Source organism: Triticum aestivum, chromosome 3B (assembly GCF_018294505.1).
Source record: "Triticum aestivum cultivar Chinese Spring chromosome 3B, IWGSC CS RefSeq v2.1, whole genome shotgun sequence".
NCBI lineage: Eukaryota > Viridiplantae > Streptophyta > Magnoliopsida > Poales > Poaceae > Triticum > Triticum aestivum.
The window spans coordinates 691,490,483-691,514,413 of NC_057801.1; the positions used below are offsets into that span (position 1 = coordinate 691,490,483).

The 23,931-nt window shown below is 44.2% G+C and overlaps 3 protein-coding genes across 3 annotated transcripts in view; 2 read left to right on the forward strand and 1 right to left on the reverse strand.

The window, feature by feature from the left end:
* LOC123071784 (CLP protease regulatory subunit CLPX1, mitochondrial) overlaps window positions 1–5,145 on the forward strand; it is a 5,451-nt gene extending 306 nt beyond the window's left edge. Inside the window, exons 2-16 of the mRNA XM_044495367.1 lie at window positions 1–693; window positions 1,586–1,647; window positions 1,856–1,956; window positions 2,088–2,167; window positions 2,466–2,516; window positions 2,626–2,700; window positions 2,774–2,851; window positions 3,034–3,090; window positions 3,472–3,542; window positions 3,664–3,763; window positions 3,907–4,011; window positions 4,211–4,273; window positions 4,358–4,480; window positions 4,553–4,711; window positions 4,862–5,145. Coding sequence (XP_044351302.1) covers window positions 22–693; window positions 1,586–1,647; window positions 1,856–1,956; window positions 2,088–2,167; window positions 2,466–2,516; window positions 2,626–2,700; window positions 2,774–2,851; window positions 3,034–3,090; window positions 3,472–3,542; window positions 3,664–3,763; window positions 3,907–4,011; window positions 4,211–4,273; window positions 4,358–4,480; window positions 4,553–4,711; window positions 4,862–4,930 — 1,866 coding nt within the window. The 5' untranslated portion in view covers window positions 1–21 and the 3' untranslated portion in view covers window positions 4,931–5,145. The remainder of the gene's footprint in view (window positions 694–1,585; window positions 1,648–1,855; window positions 1,957–2,087; window positions 2,168–2,465; window positions 2,517–2,625; window positions 2,701–2,773; window positions 2,852–3,033; window positions 3,091–3,471; window positions 3,543–3,663; window positions 3,764–3,906; window positions 4,012–4,210; window positions 4,274–4,357; window positions 4,481–4,552; window positions 4,712–4,861) is intronic.
* Window positions 5,146–5,678: 533 nt separating this feature from the next.
* On the forward strand, window positions 5,679–8,203 carry LOC123071786 (protein TRIGALACTOSYLDIACYLGLYCEROL 5, chloroplastic). The gene is made up of 4 exons (XM_044495368.1): window positions 5,679–5,985; window positions 7,278–7,452; window positions 7,696–7,821; window positions 7,907–8,203. Exons 1-3 carry the CDS (start codon window positions 5,847–5,849, stop codon window positions 7,790–7,792), a joined length of 411 nt encoding a protein of 136 aa, XP_044351303.1. The 5' UTR covers window positions 5,679–5,846; the 3' UTR covers window positions 7,793–7,821; window positions 7,907–8,203.
* Window positions 8,204–15,903: 7,700 nt separating this feature from the next.
* LOC123071787 (KH domain-containing protein At1g09660/At1g09670) lies at window positions 15,904–20,860 on the reverse strand (the record flags this gene model as incomplete). The annotated part of the gene is given in 7 exon segments (XM_044495369.1): window positions 15,904–16,488; window positions 16,572–16,715; window positions 17,902–18,018; window positions 18,109–18,225; window positions 18,922–19,067; window positions 19,727–19,812; window positions 20,302–20,860. Coding segments are annotated over 7 exon segments (885 nt in total). The 3' UTR covers window positions 15,904–16,335.
* Between the last annotated feature and the right edge of the window lie 3,071 nt (window positions 20,861–23,931).

The following is a 23,931-nucleotide window of genomic DNA, read 5'->3' on the forward strand; positions in this document are numbered from 1 at the left end:
CCCATCGGCGGGCGCATCGCCATGCTCCGGACCATCTCCAAGCTCCGGGAGGCGGCGGGGCCGCTCGCCTCCGCCGCAGTCCGGCGATGCTCCGGCGGGCCCCGGATCCACGCCGACGCCAATTGCCCGCGCTGCACCGCGCACATCTCCGTCCAGTTCTCCCTGCAGCCCCTCCCGCCGGCCGCGGCCTGCGGCGCCGAGGGCGCGGGCGCCCACCCGCACCACCACGACGGCGCCAGCGTCTGCCCGACGTGCCGCGGGGCCTTCCTATTCCGCGCCCACCGGATCGACCCCATGTGGGGCGCGTTCCTCGAGATCCCCGGCGGCGTCGCGGGCGACGACGGCGAGGACGCGCCCAGGGGCGACCTATCCCGGATCAAGAGGTGGATTGCGGAGCGCCCGCCGGACGACTGGCCTCCGATGCCGCCGCAGGCTCCCCCGATGCAGATGCCGCCGCAGGTCCCCCCAACCCGACGTAAGCAGGGGAGGAGGAGAGGGAGGGAGGAAGGAGGCGGCGGCGGTGGCGGTGGCGGCAACGGTAACGGAGGGGACTCCTCGGGCGGGGAGGGTACGAGCGCGGCGCCCAAGAGGGAGTGGTGGGGAGGCGCCACCCTGGGGGAGGAGCTCCCGACGCCGCGGGAGATGTGCCGGAGACTCGATGAATTCGTCATCGGGCAGGGCAAGGCTAAAAAGGTGCGCCCATTTGTCCTCGATTCTGCTTGAATTGATCCAAATTGGTGCGATCGTTGCGGAGTGCTGACGTACTTGGTGCAATGTAGTACGTTGGACTAGGACAATTCAGTGGTAGATTGGTATCGGTAGGTGAATTGTGGGTTTTAGTGTGAATCGTCCTAGGCAGTTGACATAATTGAGTGATATAGTGTACGGCTGGTTGCTGCGGCAACGCAGAAATGCACCTGGTTTTAAGTACTACCCCCTCCGTCCCATAATATAAGAGCGTTGTGTAATGTTAAAAACGCTCTTATATTATGGGACGGAGGGAGTAGCTGACTGTGCCTTTAAATTAAAATTTACTGTGCATTTTTTTGGTTGCTTTGCTCAATGGTGGTTGTCTGAATTTTTGGTCTGTGAGAAAATAATTGGATGATATGTTGGTAATTAATATGTTTGATGGACGACTAAGACTGTCAGTGTTTCTAGTAGAAATGTAGAATTGGGTTCTGGTGATTCAAGATTGACAAATCAGGGCTGAGTAAATGGTATATGATCATCAATGCTGGCATGCTGCTGATTATAGAATAATTGCATGTACAGGTTATCATATATGTGCTACTCTTGGGTGTGCGGGTATGCTGTAAACTAAATTTAGGCAATAGTTCCTCGTGCTACTTACAAAATTTGTACACATTGGATATGATCCTTCTGTGTTTGTATTTGGAAGAAGCTGTGATGCATCCTGTCGCAGGTTTACTCAATATCTATTTTTTCACTTATCAAAGAAGTAAAATGCAACAAATATGACCTTGTCTTTCTTTTCCAGCATAGTATATGTTTTTCCAGAACACAACATACCATACTTCCAACATACATATGCAACATATCCAAACTCTTACTTTTGTTTCAGGTTCTATCAGTAGCCGTATACAACCACTACAAGAGAGTATATAACGCAACTGTACAGAAAGGGTTAGTCTCTGTCCTGTAACTACCTGCCTCAGTCTAGCCTTTTTATCATATCTCCACATCAGCAAATCATGAAAGACAAATGCTGAAGTATTTTTACACATTGGTAATGTATTAATTCGAAGGGTTGTGTTTCAAATGTACTCCCAGTAGTTGTTAATTGCCATGTTCTGGCTTTTAAATGGCATATTTGTGACGTTGTTCTATCTAGATCTGCGGACAATTCTGGGTGTCCAGACGCTGCAAATGATGATCACGATAATGTAGAGATAGATAAAAGCAATGTACTTCTGATGGGTCCAACTGGCTCAGGTCAGCTTTTTTTATTTTAATCTTCCACGTTTCTAACTAGCATTTTCACATGATACAATATACATGTATAACGAGATTTATTATAAGTTGGAGCTGACACTGATATCTTTCTTCGTGCTATCTGCTGACAGGAAAAACATTGCTTGCAAAAACATTAGCACGCATTGTAAATGTACCATTCGTTATAGCTGATGCGACATCATTAACACAGGCAAGGGCATCACCTCTTCACTGCCACGTTGTTTGGGGAACTGTCTGAGAAGATTCCTACTTCAATCCATTCGATCTATTCATGAATGCTCAATGTTTAACATAGTTGCTCTGCTCTTAGACTAATTATGTGCTTTCACTAGAATTCACACTTCAACCAATACTCCCCTATCTTATAATCTGCTTAACTTTTGAGTTCCGAGTTTCTCCGCTAAGTATTTTTGTCAAGAGTTTATATCGTAGTAGATTTCTATACAGTGAACTGGTATTTCATTACTAAATTTGACAGCATTTTGCAGGCTGGATATGTAGGTGAAGATGTAGAGTCAATACTGCAGAAGTTACTGGTGGTATGTGTGGCTCGCTATTTAATGCCTCCCCTTCGCATGTGCTCACGTTGTTGTTCAGAAAGAAATTTAAGATTTGTTGGCCCTTCTGACATTCCGAATTTATTTTCAGGAGGCCGAATATAATGTTCAAGCTGCCCAGCAAGGAATAGTGTACATAGATGAAGTAGATAAAATAACAAAGAAGGTGCTGACTTTTTTCTCCCTTTTGCTGAGTAGCTTTTTAGCCAGGAGTTTTGTAAACAATAACTACATTGCAGGCAGAGAGTGCAAATGTTAGTAGAGATGTATCTGGTGAAGGTGTTCAACAGGCTTTGTTAAAAATCCTAGAAGGAACTGTAAGTGATCCCACTTATTATTGGTATCCTTCTTTTTGTTCTCATAACTGGAGTAATTAACCATTAGTGTCTAAAATCTGGTGATACTGCATTACTTTGATTATTACTTTTTTCGGTTTTGCTATGAGCTACTGCAGTATGTTGTATGTTGGGTATTAACTTAGTTATGCTTTTGTACACAGGTTGTCACCATTCCTGAAAAGGGATCTCGCAAAAATTCTCGCAATGATAGTATACAGGTTATATCCCTACCCGGTGCTTAAAAAAATATGTTCAGTATCATATATACATCTAGTATCATATGGATTGAGAATTAATTGCATTCGATAAAAGAGTTTCTTCAAATGGATATTTTTATGTGTGCAAAGGACACTCCACTTGACTAAATAGTGAACTTAGAAACAGAAAGCATGTTTTCACAACTAAAAGGCCACCATGCTCTTGGTTAGAGTAGAGCTGGCTACAGTTATTGGCTATTTTATAAAGGCTGCCTGTTGATGGTAATAGCATTGATCCACGGGGCTGTGGTGGAAATTTTCAAGAGCATGATATTTTTGTTTTTCAGCTACTTTGCTCATTAGGAGTATTTTAAGCCTGTAACAAATCTTATTCTAATGCAGATAGACACCAAAGACATTCTTTTCATATGTGGTGGTGCTTTTGTAGATTTGGAGAAGACTATTTCTGAAAGGTACTGCAGACTTTATGATTATAGAAGATTTGCAAACATTTTAAGTTCATATGTGGTGACATTACATACTTGTGATCTCCACGAGGATTGGAATTTAACTCCGACTTCTTACATAAAGCAGACGACAAGATTCATCTATAGGATTTGGGGCACCCATTCGTACAAACATGAGAAGTTCAGGAGTGACCAGTCCAACGATCACGTCATCTTTGTTAGAATCTGTAAGCATTTCAATATCAACTGATTGATTTATCGACAGCGCTTGTGATGTTCTGATCGTTTCCTCAGTAATTGGAGCAGCCTTTTATCTCACAAAAATATTCTTCACATAATCCTGAACATAAAATTCCATGCCGATTGGCAGGTTGAGAGTGGAGATCTTGCAAAGTTTGGCCTAATACCAGAGTTCATTGGACGCTTGCCCATTCTAGTTAGTTTGGCAGCTCTCGACGAAGATCAGCTTGTTCAGGTAAAAATGTAATGTATTCTTATTTGAGTATCCGCATGAGGTTGCTGGTTTAAGCTTTTGATGTCCTCCTTCATTCAGAATCATGTACTGTTCTTCTCCTTCACATAAACTAAATGATCCGACGTCTGTATAAGTTCTTGCACGATTTTCATATGGCTAGCCTGCTGAAGCTGACTGAAGTGATTTGATCTGCATTCAGGTTCTTACAGAACCAAAGAATTCACTTTCGAGACAATACAGGAAAATGTTTAGCCTGAACAATGTGAGTCCACTAAAACTTGGAAGTGATTATAGGCTTGCTTCTTTGCACTAATTTCTAACATTCTCTTTTTCCCCGATTCTTCAGGTTAAGCTGCACTTTACTGATGGTGCACTGCGAATAGTAGCAAAGAAGGCCATAGTCAAAAACACTGGTGCACGTGGTCTAAGAGCCCTCTTAGAGACCATTCTACTGGAGGCCATGTACGAGGTAGCTGCTTGCAGTTTTCTGTAATGAACGCTGCAAAATCGAGGCATACGTTCTGACATTCTTCGTAAACAGATCCCTGACGAGAAAGCAGGAAATGAGCGAGTAGATGCTGTTGTGGTGGACGAGGAGGCCATTGGTTCCATTGACAGGCCCGGGTGCGGGGCTAAAATTCTTCGGGGGGACGGCGCATTGGCGCAGTACATAATAAGAAATAACATTCCGAATTCACCGGTATGGTACCCAATTTGTGAAACACAGAAAAGTTACCCTATTGTCACATGCTATTAGCACAATATGTTTCTCTTTAAAATTGAAATGGAGAAAATAGCTCTTAACTTGCACTGCCTCTGTGCCTCCTCTAATGCCTGCTCTAACTTGCAGGAAACTAACGAGGCTTTGGCGGGGGAGCTCGAAGACGCGTACATGCTGTCAAGAATTGTTAGCTTGTGATTAACCTTACAGACACCGTATATTATGTAAAATGTCCTCTACTCACACCCAGTCAATTTAACCAATTTTCCTGTCATCTATGTTAAAGTTTGCGGTGAGGTCCGACGAGTGGAGATCCGGCCGGCGCGCCATTTGTTGTAATTGTTGATGTAAACAGGAGTTGCCTTTTGATCGAGCAACCACCCTGCTATAAGCAAAATGTTTCTCATTCTTTCTTTCTGGTGCCCCCCAGCCGGGCGGGCAGCTAGCTTATAGTTGTTGTTGGCAAAGGTGTACACATCAATCAGCCTCCTCACAGTTATAATAAGCAGGCGCAGTTTGCCCAGTGGCGTACAGGTTTCAACTTTCAAGCATTGTCTGTGAAAGAACATCCTGATGTTTGTCCTGCAGTATCTACATCTGTTCAAGCCTGTCGTTCTGGGATGCTGTGATTTCTTCAAGGAAAGCCGTACGATTCAAATTTGAACTAAAACCATGACAAGAATTATGGAACGTAGGGACTACTTTTCATGATCACTATCATATCAACGTTTAAGGAATCATGAATCTTCAGGTCAATGGTGCTAAAAGATGGTTCACACCCCCTGCAAAAAAAAAAAGATGGTTCACACCACACACAGTGGGTCTGAAGTCTCAGCTGGGCAGTTTCGAAGAGAGAGGTGCATGTCGAAGCGCAGCGCAGCGACCTCCTAACAACAAGCGCAAACCTTGGTGCGGTTGCGTAAACCCGGCGCGTGCACGGATCGCGAGGCTGATCGTGCGGCGAGGCGCGGCCAGACGGACCCGTTCAGCCGTCACTCTCGTCACCGTCCCCCCTCCTCCCCACCCCAGTCCCCAGTCGCTGAGAGAGAAGAAGAGATATCGAACCCTCCCGAACCTTCGGAGCGCGCACGGGGCGAGCGAGCGAGGGAGAGAGATGGCGTACGGCGGCGGCAGGAGGGGCTCGTCCAGGTGGGGCCTTCCGATGGTGAGGTCGGACGCGCTCGGCAAGCTGGGCCCCTCCTTCGGCATCGGCGCCGGCTGCGGCGTCGGCGTCGGAGTCGGCCTCATCGGCGGTACGTGCCTCCCCAGTTTTTACCTAGGCTTATTCCGCCGCCTCCTCTCTCCCTCGACCTCGAATGAATCGGCGATGGACATGGTACATGCTTGCCCGTGTTTAGTTTGGATATATTCAGTGCCCTCAGTCAGTGGCGAATAGAGTGCGGGGATTCGGGACCCGTCACGGTCACCGTCAGGATCAGGGTAGCTGATTCGAGTAATTCGATTCGAGACCACTACTTGTTTGAACCCTACAAACGTATCCTGCACTTCTAATCAGTCGCATGTTGTCAGCAGCTTTTGGAGTGGGAAGACTGCAGGGTTCAGGTAACTCAGGTGCGATAATTTAGGTCTGTATGTATGGAATATTGGGTTATGGATAATTCCCATGCTGTGGAATTCCTGTCAAAATCTGTGTTCACCCCGCTTCGTAAATAACCGTCGAAGTGTGTGTGTGCAACAGTGCAATGCTATAGGGCTCACTAGCAATCTAGCCCCTTCCCAGCCGCAACAAAAGGTTGAGTGTGGATGACTAGTTATGCAGAATATCTGCGTCTTTTTTTGGACAGGCACGCAGTACCTTTATGGGAATGCTTAAATAGTATGGGAGTGGTATATTCTAACAGAATGTTAGGCTTGCGAACGAAAAGGCTTCCTGCGAATATTTGTACACTTGAAATGTCATCCTGAAGCTTATTTGAAGTGGAAATTGCAGCTAAGATTCGAGAATTATATAGTTGGTATAGTAGCAAATCAACCACATAAGGGGATACAGGAAGGTAAATGTGGTCATCATGCAGAGCTCAGTAGACCACTCGAAAGGGAGGCAGCTACTCATATAACTTTCCAAAGTCTAAAAGATTAAAACAAATAAACAAGTACTGGTAATCAAAGATTTCTCTGATGTCAATATCTCTAATTCTAGCAGTAAGATAAGGCTGTTAGATATGCACATGGATGCTTGAAGTCATCTGCGCTATATTAGATTTCATCTTTCCATGCATCAAAGTATGGTTTGCTCCCCCCTTGATAAATATCTGCAACACTGCAAATATTGCCACATGCACCTGCTCCTAGTTGTGCCTCCCACTTTAATCAGTCGTGTTAGTTGTAACAAAATACAAGATGATATTGGCTTTCTAAATACTTCAGGGTTCATGTGGAGGGAATACCTTTGGGAAGAACGACTTATTTAGCCTACGGCTCTGAACACCATAACACAACTGGTTCTGCATATGTTGACTGCGGGCATTGTTTAACATCAAATTATCTTGCCTGTTCCTTTCTCATTTCTTATTTGGCTGAACAGGCGCAGGAATTGGAGCTGGATTCCCTGGTTTACAGCTGGGATTCGGAGCAGGCGCTGGATGTGGAATAGGAATAGGCTTTGGCTACGGTTTTGGAAAGGGGATTGCATATGACGAGAACGGAAAATATTCAAACATCAGGAGATCATTTCAGAACACCGGGAGCCTTCCTTACGAGTAAGCAGCAACTCATTCTAAGCTTTGTACTATCGCAAAAATGGCTCCATTTGGGCTTCTCCTGTTGCTCGACATGCTTGCATCCACAGAGGGGGCTTGCTTGACCTTGAATCTGCTTATATGTGTTATTATAAATGCCAATTGGCTGGTTCATTCATACATACACTTGATGTGAACTGTCTTTGACATGTCTGACTTCACATGTTATCTCATTCTTTTAACACGACGAAAAAAAATCTGCAGTCAGGAGTTTGATATCCTGTTTGACGAGGTGATGGAGAGCACCAGGAAGCTGATCAAAGCGACGACAAAGGAGATCGACAAGTGGAGGCGTATGTAGCGCGAACATCACACCACATGAACAAACAGGTTAGTATTTATCAGAAGCTTAACGCGCCACGTGGAACCCGAGACGACCTCCTCTTTGTCTGACGTTCCATCTGAATAATTTCAGGGATTCAGCGAGATACGCCGTCAGTATTCTACCCTCGTGAAGGATCAATTTCGTCAAGGCATGTGCGAGGGTGCGAGCATCATGTGACCGCGACGCCGTTCCCGCACCACCGGAATTGCGTGGCGTCGCTGTCGGTACTCGGTAGCATATATTGTTCGTCTGTAGAATCGCTGTTTCGCATTGAAATACTCGGGCCTTGCGCAGCATCGCCTCAAATCAAATCTTTCTCCGTGTCGTTAATCATGCCGTCTGTATTTAATTTCCTGATTAGTAGTCAACGTCACCTCGCTGGAGTCACTGCTGTTCGTACTTCTTTCTGGGGCATCATTGTTAAGCAAGATTTGCGTTCCTCCAGAGCAGTAGTGCATACTCCAAACGCTTCCTACGTCAGGCGAAAACGAAACGCGATTAATGATTTCGTTCTTATCGGTGTCAGCTGTCTCCCATACCATTGGAGGGCAAGATAGGGAAGTCTTGCAGGTGAGTGTACAATTCAAAGTTCCAAGTAACACGCTAGGCTGTTGTCAATCAGTGAATCAACGGTCAGCGTTTCCGGCATCCGCATCTGATGTTCTTAGTCCAGGATCAGGGTGAACAAGAGGCTAAATTTCGTGTTTTGACCCTTCTCAAACACTCAATCAGTGAATCAACCCAGTTTTTTTTTTTTTGATATTGGACCATTTTCCTACCGCCGGGGATCTCGGCGGTAGGGTTGCGTAGCCTACCCTCAGAATCTTTGGCGGTAGAGTAACGGTAGCCGCCATCTCTCTAACATCCCAACACTGACATGGCAGACTTCCTACCGCTGGCGGCCTTGGCGGTAGGATGTGCAACCCTACCGCCGAGCGCCATGGCGATAGGGTGTGCAACCCTATCGCAAAACAACAACGACTTCTCGTTCCAGTATGAGTGAGGCCCCCTACCGCCGAGCTCCATGGCGGTAGGGTCTGATCATAGTGCATTTTTTTTCACACAACTTGTATTTTGACTTCAATTTTTTTGCCACAACAATATTATAGACTTAAAAATAATAAGTATGTATCACATCCACACATTCAGCAATGTTATAGACTTAAAAACAATAAGTCTGATCATAGTTCAACTAAGAAACATAGCACACATCCACACATGTAGCAAATAGTTTCACATAACTAACGGTTCGACAAATACCAAATAGTTTCATGCAGCCAACATAAAAGGTTTAACTAGTTCAACGGCAGTAACTTCACTTGCTCCTTCCCCTCTTCAAGGTACGGTCCTCGTTGTTCTTTGAACGGGTCTCAGCCGCTGAAAGGATCGATATGGTTGACTAGAGGGGGAGTGAATAGGCAACTAACAATTTTTAGACTTTTCTTTAACAATTTAAACCTTGCAATGAAATAGGTTGTCTAGATGTGCAACTACGTGGACAACCTATATGATGCAAAGACAATAAGCACACAAGCAAGCAATGGATATAACTTAAGTAAGCTTGGAAAAGTAAAGGGACAAGATAACCAAGAGTGGAGCCGGTGGAGACGAGGATGTGTTACCGAAGTTCCTTCCTTTTAAGGGGAAGTATGTCTCCGTTAGAGCGGTGTGGAGGCACAATGCTCCCCAAGAAGCCACTAGGGCCACCGTAATCTCCTCACGCCCTCACACAATGCGAGATGCCGTAATTCCACTATTGGAGCCCTTGAAGGCGGCAACTGGACCTTTACAAACAAGATTGGGGCTATCTCCACAACACTTGGAGGCTCCCAACAACACCACAAAGCTTCACCACAATGGAGTATGGCTTCGAGGTGACCTCAACCGTCTAGGGTGCTCAACACCCAAGAGTAACAAGATCCGCTAGGGATAAGTGGGGGGAATCAAATTTCTCTTGGTGGAAGTGTAGATCTGGGCCTTCTCAACCAATCCCGAGCAAATCAATAAGTTTGATTGGCTAGGGAGAGAGATCGGGCGAAAATGGAGCTTGGAGCAATAATGAAGCTTTGGGGGAAAGAGGTGGGTCAACTTTGGGGAAGAAGACCCCTTTATATAGTGGCGGGAACAAACCAACCGTTATCCCACTCACCAGCCCCGCACAGAGCGGTACTACCGCTAGGGAAGGGCGGTACTACCGCTCCGGGCGGTACTACCGCTCAACCCAGCGGTACTGCCGCACTGCCAGGGCCCTGACCCCAGGGCGGTACTACCGCTAGGGAAGAGCGGTACTACCGCTTAGGGCGGTACTACCGCTCCTACTACCTCCCTTAGTGCCGCAAAACCCGACACGAAAAACTTCGTTCGAGAATCGAGGCGGAAGTAGCCCAGACGCACATCGGTACTATGGCCGAAAATCCCAAGCGGTACTACCGTTCGGAGAGCGGTACTACCGCTTGGAGCGGTACTACCGCTCCGAGAGTGGTACTACCGCTGGGGAACTTCGGCGGTACTACCGCTGTGGTCGCGGTACTACCGCTGGGGCAGAGCAAAGGATAGCAAGGGGAAAACGGCAGCTCTAGATATGCGGAAGGAAAGACGACGGGTGTGATAAGGATGTGTACGTGTGATTCCACCCAAGTCTTACCAAAGCGGATCCCCTCTTGATAGTACGGTGACTCCTACGAAACTAGTCCACCAACAACGAAACGAAGGAGCTACACCGTCTTGAATACAACACCGAGGGGAGGAAATCGTCTCATGCCAATGGATGAATCTCTGAAAGAACTAAACGCACACGATTAGTCTGCACAAGCATTGTCATCAATCACCAAAACATCTTGGGGATAAATATGCCCTTACAGCCGCCTTCTTCTTGCGCTAAGGAGGACGCGCTCTCTGAAACGGGGATGGACTTGCACAATCCCTCTTCAGCACATTCCTCTTCTCACGCAGGGTTGTCTGAGTTGGTGGAGGTCCGCCATCGTCGTCGTACTCCTCCTCCTCATCGCTCTATTCCTCTTCTTCCTCTTTTTCATTTCTTGCTCGCTCCTCGTCCTCTTCTTCATCTTCATCTTCTTCGTCCTCGTACTCCTCCTCGTCCTCTTCAACCACCCTAGACGACGAGGCGGCCTGCCTCGATGAAGCGAGGCTATGCATCGGGGCTGCAGGAGCATAAGCATCAACAGAGGAGGTAGTGCACCCAAGCAGGCCCACAAGCTTGCGACATTTGTTGACGATCTTCTGCAATAAGAACGAAACAAGAACATGATGTGGATCAAGTTTATGGTTACAAACAAAAATGAACTTAAGAAAGAATGTAATTGCAGGAGGTTTGATGTTACCTTCACCGTTCCCCTCAACTTCTTCTCACTATCTCGAGTCTCGAGGATAGAACTTAGCGCACCCGAGGCTTCAAATGCTTTTGTTCAGCTCCGAAGACTACAAAACAATAAATGAGTCACACTCACTAAAGTAGATTTCATCGAACCGCTGGTTGAAAACAGATAAACACAACTTACCATTCTGTTCATGAGGGGTCCATACTCCCTAAATCTGCCTTTTAGCTCTCTGATGTTGTCATGGTAGGCTTCATTCTCGGAGCCGTCATCGTACAGTTCTTTGGCGTCTGCTGTCGTCCGCTGGGGCCTCAGGCGCAGACGATGCTTGATGCCATCGTCGTACCACCACATGTGATCCTCGTATTCATCCCAGTCGATCACTTTCCTCTCCACATCTTTGCGAGTTTTCCACTCAGTCCATTCCTTCACGTATCTGGCATGTTGCTCTCCCCAATCTATGATCGACCGATTCTTCTGCCTGCTCATCCAGCAAAGCATAAGAAAGAATGTAAAACACCATAATAAAGAATGTAAAACATCAAAACAAAAACACGGAAATGGAGAAGAATGCACTCAAATGTAGGTCAGAGCCACCGGTATCAATGAGACCGCCTGGTGGTGTACGTTGCACCCTACCAAAGTGCGTGGCAACACACTGTGGCAAGTGGTACTCGACGGCATAGACATAAATCATGGGCACGATGCACCGCCAGAGAAGCCGGTCTTGCCTGCACATCACGTTCAGCTCGAACCCCCACGCTCGTTCATTATACGGCCGCCAATTAACCTAGTACCAAAAAATGGTAAGCTCACATGAAAGTGTCGTCAAAAATATTCAAAATCTAGTTCTACCTTGAAAGCCGTCAGAGCATCAAGCTCGTTGGTGAAGACCTTGTACAAAGCCTTGGATGTGCCCGTGTAGACACCCACCACGATCCTAAGCGTATGCGACGGTCGGGTATCGATCATCTTCGTCATCTTCACCATAGTCAGTCCATTCACGCTGGCGCAACTTCTCCGGACGCCCCACCGGTATTCGCTCTCACATCCAAAGGAGAGGCCCCAGACACATCCACACATACCGGACGTGTCTTCCGTCCTCTGGGTTGCATCGTCAAGATAAAAAACACATATACGATAAGATGACATAAACTAAAGCAGCACACGTCCATGATATTTGAAACAGTGTGATATTCCCTTACCGAATGGTATAGATATGCGAGGCCGGCGGACCCCCAACTGTACCCTGCATCCCAGTCCTTTAGGAAGTCGAGATACATCCATAGGGCATTGTCCCCAGAGCAGTCTGGAAACACGACCTATATGAGAAGATACCACAGGTAGGCCCTGGCGTACTGCTCCACCACCCGGGGGTTCGGCACCTTCTAGGAACTTGCTCCGGTGCTTCAGGAGCCAGGGCAGCGGTACGCCGGAAGTCCGGTTACCCTTAGGCGCGCGGGGGGGGGGGAGGGGAGGGCAGTCGCCGATGAGGGTGATAACCCTATCATGCCAGTTCTTCCTCTCCACTCGTCCAGTGAGAGCACGACCCTCGAGCGGTAGGGTTTTAATCATCCCCCAATCCAGGAGGGTCGTCGTCATCTCCCCACATGGAAGATGGAAACTGTGTGTCTCTGGCCGCCACCGGTTGATCAAAGATGTGAGAGTTGAGTGGACGAGCGTTGGTGGCTTACGCTTGAACTGTAGGACGTAATCCAACACTTGGGCTCTCCTGTAGAACGGCGCGTACCGGTCGTCGTACTCCATCTTAGCGTCGTCTTGTGACCCCTCATCCGCAGTGGCGGGATCATCTGTCAAAATGAAGAAGCAAATAATTAGCAACTTGTGTTTCATCAATTTGAAAGATTTGGTTCAAGAATGGTAATTACCACTCCATTCTCAATGAAACAGGCACGATGACCCTTATCGAACGCAGGGTCAAGCAGGGTATAGTTAGTGCCGATGTTGCCCGCAAGAGGTGACCTCCTAAATAAAATTGCATAAACATAAGCATACGCATAATTAAAATAGCATAAGCATAATTCAACACACATTTGTGACATTTTTTATTCATTCATTTGTAAACATGATTCTCATAAGCATGATTCATTCATTCATTCATTTTGCATAAGATTGTTTTAACACTATTCATTCATTTCTTCAATTTGTAAAAAATAAGTAAATACATACAATTTTTCTCCAATATCCACTATATGCATACGGTTGATTACAAAGGTTCATCACATCATGTAGTTCATTCCTTCAATAAGCATATCAAGATTTTTTTAACATGAACTAGGGTTCATCATGTAGTTCAAAAATAAGTAAATACATATCAAGATGCATCACAAAGGTTCAAATGGTTGAGATGCATCACAAAGGTTCATCACATAAAAAAACCTATGAGTTCAATACTTCAATAAGCATATCAAGATTTTTTTTAACATGAACATGAACTAGGGTTCATCATGTAGTTCAAAAAAAAGTAAATACATATCAAGATTCATCACAAAGGTTCATATGGTTGATATGTATCAAGGTTCATCACATCAAAACAAACCTATGAGTTCATTCCTTCAATAAGCATCATATCAAGATTCTTTTTACATGAACTAGGGTGGGCGTGAATCAAATAATACATCGAGTCGGAAGCTATTTGAGAAAAACTAATTGGATGGATAGAATAAGCTTACTTTACTCGTTTCGGAGCCATTTCGATCCGCAAGAATGGCAAAGAAACGAGAGAGATCCGAGGGGGAGAGTGGAGGGGACGAGAGAGAGGAAGAACAGAGAGGGCGGCGAGGTGGGGAGAGATGGGGAGGGGGAGGGCAAATCGGCATCAGGCTTACATGTGCCCCAACCCTGCCGCCAGACAGTCCGGCGGCAGGGTCTCACATCTTACCGTCGGACCCTGTGGCAGTAGGGTCGAGTAGAGCTCACGGCGGCCGTCAGTTGCCTGCTGACGGGGATTAGTCAGCTACCGCCGCAGTTTCTAGCGGTAGCCTATGCATATCTACCGCCATGCTGTGTCGCGCTAAGAAAAATGGTCAAATGTAAAAAAATAAAATCGAACCGGAGTCAGATCCGGTTAAACTATTTCAAAAGGGTCAAAACACGAAAATTTGCGAGAACAAGATCATCGGAGATTCATCACCAAAAACACTACAAGTACCTCGCTGGCTGTGTTGTACTACTACTAGATGGTAGTGGTAGTAGAAGAAAGCAGAGGCTGACGAGGCCTACTAGAAAACCATTCTCGTCTTCTGATTCGAACTTTCCGCACGGGAGGACTACCACGCCAGAGGAGAGCAGAGCAGAGAAAGGCATGTGAGTGAGTGAAAGAAAATCTAGCCATGACGTTTTTATGCGAAGCTACCCTGGCAAAGGCTGCGGGCAGAATGATTGAGAGCTTTCCTCTTCCCTCTCTCTCTCTCTCTCTCTCTCTCTCTCTCTCTCTCTGCCAGATCGGCCGCTTTATTGGCTGCCACCGTGCACATGACATGAGTCACAACCTACTACCTGCCACGGTCAAAACATGTGGTGGGAGTATTCAGGTTTGCATGCCATCATTTGGAACATGGTAACATGCAACCCGCCCAAAGGGTTCCAAAATGTACACGGGTCTCTTTGACTAGCAGGATTCTAAAAATGTAGGAATTTGAAATAAATAAATAAACTGTAGGATTAGGAATTTGAATCCTACAGTATTTTTGCTTGTTTGATTGCGCCACGGGGAAAACAAAAGGAATCTTTTAAGGCCTCCTTTGGTTCAAATGATAGAAATATCATAAGAATAAGAAAGTCATAGAAAATGAGATGCCAATTTCTATACGAAAAGATATGTCATTTGCTTCATAGGATAGGAATTTTTTCATTAGGCCCGAGCCAATGTTTGTTTCCCTTTGAAATGAAAAGGACAGGAACCAATCCTAATAGGAATAGGAATCCAATCCTACAAACCAAAGAACACCAAAGGAAAATTCCTTGTAGGATCCTACCCTATAGAATTTCTATAAAATTCCTGTAAATCAAAGGAGGTCTAAAGAGGTTGGACTGGATACTAAAATACCGATGAAATTTAGTGCAAAATAATCCTTGGGAAAAGTTCCCATGGGATTCAATCCTATGAATCAAACAACCAATATAAGAAGAAAAAATCCCATGAATCCGAATCCTCTAGAATTCCTTTGAAAAATCTTCAAATCAAAGAGACTCTCAACGGATAACTACTTGGATATTGTGAATGGTAACCTAAAAAGTTAGACAAGTTTTCTATCTCTAAGATATTCCTGTCCTACGAACCAAAGAAGGCTAAAAGGTTGGAGTGGACACTAAAATTCCTATGGTTTTTTTTAACTGAAAACTTTAGTGTAAGGTAATCCTTGGGAAAAGTTCCCATAGGATTCAGTCCTATGAATCAAACAAACAATATAAGAAGAAAAAATCCCATGGATCCTAATCCTCTAGAAATCCTTCAAATCAGAGAGGCAGGCTAAACTACTTGGATATTGTGGATGGTAACCTACAAAGTTAGACAAGTTTGCTTGGATAATATTTTCTAGCAGGAGAAATTCTTCCTATCATGTTTGTCAGTATTCCCATATGCATCACAAGTACCTTACGACACTATGATCCTACAGTACTTGATACTGACCATCCAATTTCGATACTGCTACTTAGACAAAAAGGGCACTACTGCCTAAAGCCTAAAACCTAGGTTGGTACTTAGGCAACACGCCAAAGGGAGACAAGGAAAGGGAAATTATGAATGCAAATCAATCATTAACAGAGCCTGTCTGCCTGCCTGTCTAGTACTACCACTACTAGCACACAAAAGCACCAGCACATGACAATATCATATTACAGCTATTTTTTCCAGGCACACAATACCTGGCTGATTATTGTCCGACACTTGGATGGCCACCTGGCCTTGTTAACTTACCCCAAACCAATAAACAATGTCATTTTTTCCAAAGTCAGATTGCACAGAAAGAATAAATAATAGGAACAGCGTCAAACATCAATCAAGCCCACCGAGGATCATCATTCGCCCACGGACCCATCTACGGTTGGTAAAGCACGCAGATCATGACAGGCATAGGCCAGCACTCATCATCCCGGCAAATGCAACACCAATCATCTCCACCCTTGTCATCAGATTCAGACAGACCAAGTCTTTTTAGATCACCGCCCCGTTTTCGGACGCTTCATCCCGGCGGAGTTAAAGGGGGACACGCTCGGGCTAAGGTGGGGGCTGGGGCTTTCCTCCCTCAGAGTGCCATTCAGGATGGCCAGCTCTCTCAGCTGCTGCTTCTTGTAGTAGTCCATGGACTCATCCTGATCAATGACAGCACTGGTTAGAAAGGGCATGTCGAATCGTGGAGACAAATGGGAGCGAAACAGGAAACAAATGTTCTTACCATTGGTTTGAGAAGATCTTCCAGGATGGTCACAGCTTGGTTTAGACGCACATCAATAATGTCTGCTGGGAACTCTGCTTCCACAAGCACGTGCAGTGCCTCATTGAGGTGCTCATATCCAGGCTTATCTCTCAGCTTCTCTTCCTATATTACAGTAATGATATACTCATTAATTCATTCATATCGCTAGGGGGTACGGGAAAACAGAAATGAAGAAAAACATTACATAGTACATGTATCAAGAATTCAATGATCTTATTATGCAACAGATAAATACAAGAAAAGCCCAATGTCAAAGTCTATAACTAAAGAGCGAGGTATTTCATGTCCAAGGGTAACACCATAATACTGAAATGATGTTTGCATCAGAGCAATAAGATGCTACTATCAGATTTGAAAAGCCTACATTTGCATCTACAAAAGCCTATATATATACATATTACATGTATCAAGAATTCAATGATCTTATTATGCAACAGGTAAATAAAAGAGAAGTCCAATGTCAAAGCCTATAACTAAAGATCAAGGCTGATATAATTTCAAAAGCTTGTTTGCATCAGAGCAATAAGATATCAAATTTGAAAAGCTTATAAGTGCATCTAAAGAAACTTATATACAGCAGACTAGCATCAAAACCTTAAACAGTTAAGTTACAGGGTCAGTTTACTGAATCATACTATTGATAGATAGAATGTACATATATCACCAGGATCCAGACAATATCCAAACAATGAAGGCTAAGGGGAACAGAAAGCTAGAGAACTAGTGACATAAGCCACCACCCACCGATAAAAGAATGTTTTTACAGCAGTCACTAGTCAGTACTCACTGCAGTTAAACTATATATTCGAAACGTAGACCATGTCATCTCACAATGTCATTAACCTAGAGGCCCTAGTAGATAAACAACTAGAATGAGCAAGTGCTGGAACGCGGGTGGGCCACTGCGAACTCCAGCCACTGAGCTAGTGCTCAGTTCTCAGAATAAGCAAGTAGCAGTAAGTATGTACAGTAATAAAATTTGAATGATGAAATATCCGGAGGTGCGGGCTACGTGATAGTAAGTTCTAAATAGATGTCTCAATGAGAATCCGACAGTGTTACTAGTCCTAAAATAAGTTGGCAATCATTGCATGTCAATTAGGCCAGACTAAAGGTTCAGTTGTTTATGGTATTAGCGATTAAATATATTAGCCAATTCAACCAGGGAAAAGAATCTCTTAAATTAACTATGACAGTAACACATGGTATACATCCTAAAACTGTCCAATGGTTTAGCGCTGCTAAAATCAGGAACTGGAGAACAATACATGATAGTGTGCTCAGTTACCTTCACAGAGTCTTTAACTGATCCACGCCCACGAATGTAAACTCTGCATTGAGTCGTAGCTTCAACTCTTTTCAGGGAGTTTCCTCGTGGCCCCAATAGACGGCCAACAAAGTTGAACTAGCAATGGACAAAAGAGTGTAAATCATTCATGACAAGACACAGCACATTAATAAAGTGATAGAAAACCCTAAAGTAATGCATTCTTACGTTAGGATACTTGTCCACAGGAACATCTAGCCTCACAAGTTTCTTGACAACAGGAGTACCACCAAGTGCTGGAGCACCATTCCAGCTCATTGGTGATGCTTGCAGAACCCCCATATGCTGAAAAAAGAGACAATATTTTCTCCATAAAATAAATTAAAGATAACTTCCTAAGATAAGCAAGATCCAATATAAAGAAACTGTGTCCTTGACAAAATTAGTTGCAAGGGTTAAATCTGGATCAAGTAACTACAAGGCAATATTATAAATAACAAAGTGATTCTTTGTTAGTTGCAAGGAACAGATGAGTCAAAATGGACAAATAATATTCATCTGCCACTAGCACAAGTCAGATAATGGTGGGGCTGCATTTTCAATGATATTTTCTCCATAGAATAAATTAAGATAACTTCCTAACATAAGCAAGATCCAATATAAAGAAACTGGGTCCTTGCAAAAATAGTTGCAATGGTTAAATCTGGATCAAGTAACTACAAGGCAAAATTATAAATAACAAAGGGGTCCTTTGTTAGTTGCAAGGAACAGATGAGTCAAAATGGAGAAATCATATGCATCTGTCATTAACATAAGCCAGGTAATAATGGGACTGCATTTTCAATGATACTATACTGGTACTGCGGTACATTACATTCCAGAAAACTAGTGCAAGGTTAAAACTGACTACATGGTATGCATAAAATATCCACAATCCATGCAAAATCTTTTCATTTTATCAGGGTAGCCATCCTATAAATGAAATTACAACATAGCAATTCAATCTCAACGGTAATCAGCGATTGCTTGAATCTGCATTACCTCTGCTTGCCTTCCTGACCATCCCTCCAGATCCATTGGTTGACCATTCACTGGGTGGCCAGGTAACCTTAACGGGCTACCATGCTCAATTCTCTCAGCATCAACAAAATTATGGTTAGGTGGCAAAGAAGATGCCCGCAAAATCTCTGCATTAAACAAACATGGTAATGATGAGGCAGTGAGTGAAATGTTTTTCAGTATATGATAGTACAATGATGAGAGTAATACCCTTGCCCTGCACTAAATTGGGGGCAGTAGGCGTTATATTTACAAATACGTCAAATGCCTTATTATCGCAGCAAGTAGAGACTTTCACAGTAAGAATAGGAATAAGCTACATGGCAACCATTCTTAATAGATATTTGTTGTCGATATAAAAAACATCAAATTCCAAAGTGTGAAGCCAATTACGAAACAGAGTTGGGATGGCAAAGTTATTTATGGCCAAGAACTGGACAAGTTACCAGTATATTAGATCATAGGGTATATGAGAAATGTATTAATGGGAGATCTGGTTTAACTTGCCCGACCGACTAATAAATGATAACATTACCAATATTTTTGGACAGGAAGAGCATCATACATCGACAAAGATATATCAGGTCATCAAATTGTCATAGCAAGTTATAACCATTACTAACAGTCCATAACCTAACAGATTCAGGGTAAAACAGATTGAACTAAGCATAGCTATGAGTGATAGTGAGTGAATGATTGACTGCATCATGAACAACACATAGTATCTACACTGCTAAAGACCATATAAACAGGAAGAATCACAGTAGTGACTGAAAGAAAAATAAACCTTGGTTCAAGAGCCTGGTGCAGTAGGGAAGAACTTGAATGAATGGGCCTAACTTCTGCCTCTCAGCAAGCAACTCAGCCAGATACCTGCCGAAGAAACAAGCACATTAGGATAACACAGGTCACTCGAACTCTGTTGTTCACATGAGAGATTAATACGATATGACAGGAAGTACAATCATGATTTGAAGCATCTAAAATAACCAGAAGGCAGACCAAAACGATGTAAAAAAACTAGAACTTTTGATTAGATTTATACAACAAGATCCAGCAAGATGTAAAATTGTACACACGTCTATCAATAAATGACCAAATTATTACAGACGAATTTTTACATCAACAGGCTAAAAAAATAAATCTATCAACGAGGAGCAATCATCCAAATCCCTATCTCCACAGATCACTCCTCCATCACAATCTCAGCACTCGAAGAAGGCCGGAACCAGGCAGGAATCTCCGCCGGCCGCATCAAATCTCGTGCTTGACGGAAGATTCCGAGGTGGCTGGATCAAAATACGAAAAACAAAAACTCGACCGGAAGAAACAAGAACAGGAATAGCAAAGCAGGAGCCCCACCTTTCTCTCTCAGAGGAGGCAGAGTACCTCATGGAATTGAGGTGGTGGTGATGAGGCGAAGAATGGACAGGGGACTGCGAGTACTGCTGCAGGTGAGACGGCGGCGGAATCCTGTCGTCCATGGCTACCGGCGGCGAAAGGAACAGACTCTACAAGATTCAGGGGAGGACCAAGAAACCGAGGACCCAAAAAATCGGAGACCCAAAGCAATCAAGAAAAGAAACCAAGAAGAAGAAGCAACTACTTAGCAAAGCTACGGTAGGGAGGGGCAATCCTGAGGCCCGGAAATCTAGAAGTGAGGAGGGATTGGCAAGGACCAGGAGGATATTTATAAGGGATAGATGGGATTGTTTAGCACATAAGAGGAAGGTAATAGATGCGCAATCAATGATCGGCGAGCCCAGGCTGTGCAGCGTTGGCAGCAGCAGCGGCAGCAGCAGCAGCTCGTGGTTCTTGCTCCTCCTCCCCTCCACAACACACCCGCAGAGGGGGGGAGAGCGGGGCGGGGTGGGTGGGGAGAAGGGGGCGGAGAGAGGGGAAGAGACAAACCCAAAGGAGGGCTTTGGATTCTCTCTCCCTGCAGTATTTGTCGCTGAAAATCACAGACGGTTTCCACCCCTGTAAATTTTCCTCCTTCAACGGTGTTGGGTTTCTTTCTTTTTATTTTCGGTTGGAATTTGGAGAGGGTTTATTGTTGTGCTAGGTACACCCAAGATAAATGGTTTGAAGGGAAAATGTACATGCCCTCCCCCCCAAAAAAGAGGGAAAATGTACATGAGATATGTAAAATATAAATTCATCGGGTGCTTTTCAAAAATGAATATGGCGCGAACTTTTGAAAAATAAGGAATGCCATGAGTTGTTATGGATAGATGAATATGGCGCGCCAACTTTTCAAAAATAAATGGATACCATGAGTTGTTATGGGATAGATGAAGATGGCGCGAACTTTAAAAAACAAGTACCCTGGTTACCGTTGACGCACTTTCGCGCGCGAAAAAATATTGTCGTTAATGTAGATATTCACTAATTGCTTGTGTCATTTGTAATCAATGTACACGAGTTCGAGCATAAACCTTTTTCGGAAGCGTATACCCTGGTTACCGTTGACGCACTTTCGCGCGCAAAAAATATTGCCGTTAACGTAGATTCTCACTAATTGCTCATTTCATTTGTAATCAATGTACACGAGTTGAAGCATAAATCGTTTTCCGGAAGCGTATATGTGTAGGATATCACAATTTCATCGAGTATGATCATTGCCCATGTGCTACAAAGTAATTAAATATAATCCATTGAATAAAACCCACGAGAACATATGTTAGGTTTCTTTTTTTCATTGACAGATGGTCAAGTTTTTTTGAAATTTTTGGAGAGGATCTATTTGTCATGCTAGGGACACACTAGAACCTTAGAAGAAGAGGAGTACATAATAAGATATGTAAATATAAATTCACTTAATACTATGATGCAATCTAGTCGTTATGGGATAAACGAATATGGCGCGAACTTTTAAAAAAGAATACCACAATTACCGTTGATGTACTTTCGCACGATTTTTTTATCATTAACGTAGACACTTACTAATTTGATCACAAGTTTCTTTCGTTGTCGGCGTTGGGCTTCTTTCTTTCTATTTTCATTGAGGGGGTGCATTGTTGTGCTAGGTGTACATCCATTGGAACTTATTTGCGATAAAAGTACACAAGACATGTAAAATGCATACTCACCTAGTACTATAACACATTCAAGTCGTTACGGGATGAATGAATAAGGCGCAAACTAAAAAAAAAACGAACACCATGATTACCGTTGATGTATTGTGTGCAAAAAAACCTTCGCTGTGAATCAGTGATTTTTTTTTCTTTGCGAGGTAATCAGTGATGGATATCACAATTTCATTGATTGTGAAGATTGTGCATGCGCTCCCTTCGTCCGTAAATATAAATCTTTCTAAAGATTTCAATATGAATCACATATGAATGTATATAGACGTAGTTTAAAGTGTAGGTTCACTCATTTTGCTCCGTCTGTTGTTCATATTAGAATCTCTATAAAAGGACTTGTATTTAGAAACTGAGGAAGTAATTAAATTAGAATCCATTGGATTTGATCGTGATACGCCATCAAGATAAAAATCGAAATCGAAATCTCAGATTGTGAGCACAAGTTTTTTTCTTTCTTCCTCGTGCTTTCTGTGCGGTGCAAAGAAGGGTGGCTCTTTGTGTGCGTGCCCCTAGCCCGGCCACGCTGCCGGTAAAAAAGATGCCTCCTCACGGAATCTTGGTGGCCGTTTGCGGCGGCGTTGACTCCTGTAGAAACGGGCTGAATCCGGGCGGTGAAACCGGCCCGCTCCCTTCTTTCGTCATCCAGGCCGCCCGTCTCCTGCCAAAAGGCCCTCTCGACGTCCAGGGAGCTAATTTAGGCAGCTCCGCCAATCATTGGAGCACGGAGGCCAGCCAGCCAGCCAGTCAGTCAGTCACCAGTCAGCCAGCCCGCCAGGCAGGCAGGCCGACTGCCACCTGGCTCTACCAAACAATTCCCCCCCTACTTTTTAGGGGAGTATACCAAGTCATTATTTTCTGCCCCAAAAATAGGAGTATTCTGCGCTGCGCGGCCGCCGCTTTCTTGGAATTGGCTGTAAACAACCGCCGAAATGCGTACGCATTTTTGCGTGATGGCCGCTCGTTCGTTCGCTGCTGCCAAAGTTTGTACTGCTGTCTGGCGTGGCTGGTTCCAGTGAGCTGGTCCGGTTGTCATCATTGATTTTTGCCCGCGGGATTAAAGAAACGCGGGTGCGTGTATACGTAGCACGTATACGCCAGAGACAATAGGGCGATGCAAAGATCGCGGTAGGATGTAGGCTTGTTTAAAAAAAAATAGTGTTAGTATAGTTTGTGTTGGAATATTTTTTGGAAGATCGTTCGTGTTAGAATACTGGCGCACGTGGGTCGGGCTGGGGGCAGCGGCCGCTAAGGAACACGAGTTCCAGTTTGGCTTAACTTGTTGTGCTCAACAGCCATGAGGATGAGGTGAGGGTGTGATCGATTTGTACCAACTGTTCCTTGTTAGTTTTTGTTTTTGTTTTTTGCGGGAGACACTCTTAGTTTTCTTTAACACGTTACAAATGCAAATGTTTACACACACACTTACAGTCACCCTTAAGATTGACAGAAGTCTTCGTAGTCGACGGGAACCTCTTCTCCCACAAAACAAATATCGTTGAAAAGCCTGAAATAAATCTAGGAAAATCCTAACACCAGTGCCAAGTCTATGACTTGTACCATGGTGGGGCCTTCCACCACATGGGAGCTAACCATTTGAGCTACGCTCAATTTGCCATGGTGAGATTGTTTTAGCATGGGCCAATTTGATCATATGCCCCACATTTGTTGAGTCCGGGCCAAATGCCCTATTTTACTTTGTAATTGATTATATGCCACATGTTTGCTCTATATCTAGACAAAATGCCACATATTAAAAATAACCATCTAGCTTCAGTGAACTACTCTAATTAGAGATGAGAAAGGACATATTTGCCCCTGCCCAAAATGCAGACCCCGAATAAACAATATGCAACACAATTGGCATCCCTAGGCACAAACATCCTCGTAAAACGAAGCGACAACC

Bases quoted from the DNA above. Each gene is read 5' to 3' on its own strand.
- LOC123071786 (XM_044495368.1), top strand. From the start codon at position 5,847: ATGGCGTACGGCGGCGGCAGGAGGGGCTCGTCCAGGTGGGGCCTTCCG. The intron at 5,986-7,277 runs GTACGTGCCTCC...TTGGCTGAACAG, and splicing joins CGGAGTCGGCCTCATCGGCG to GCGCAGGAATTGGAGCTGGA. The intron at 7,453-7,695 runs GTAAGCAGCAAC...AAAAATCTGCAG, and splicing joins ACCGGGAGCCTTCCTTACGA to TCAGGAGTTTGATATCCTGT.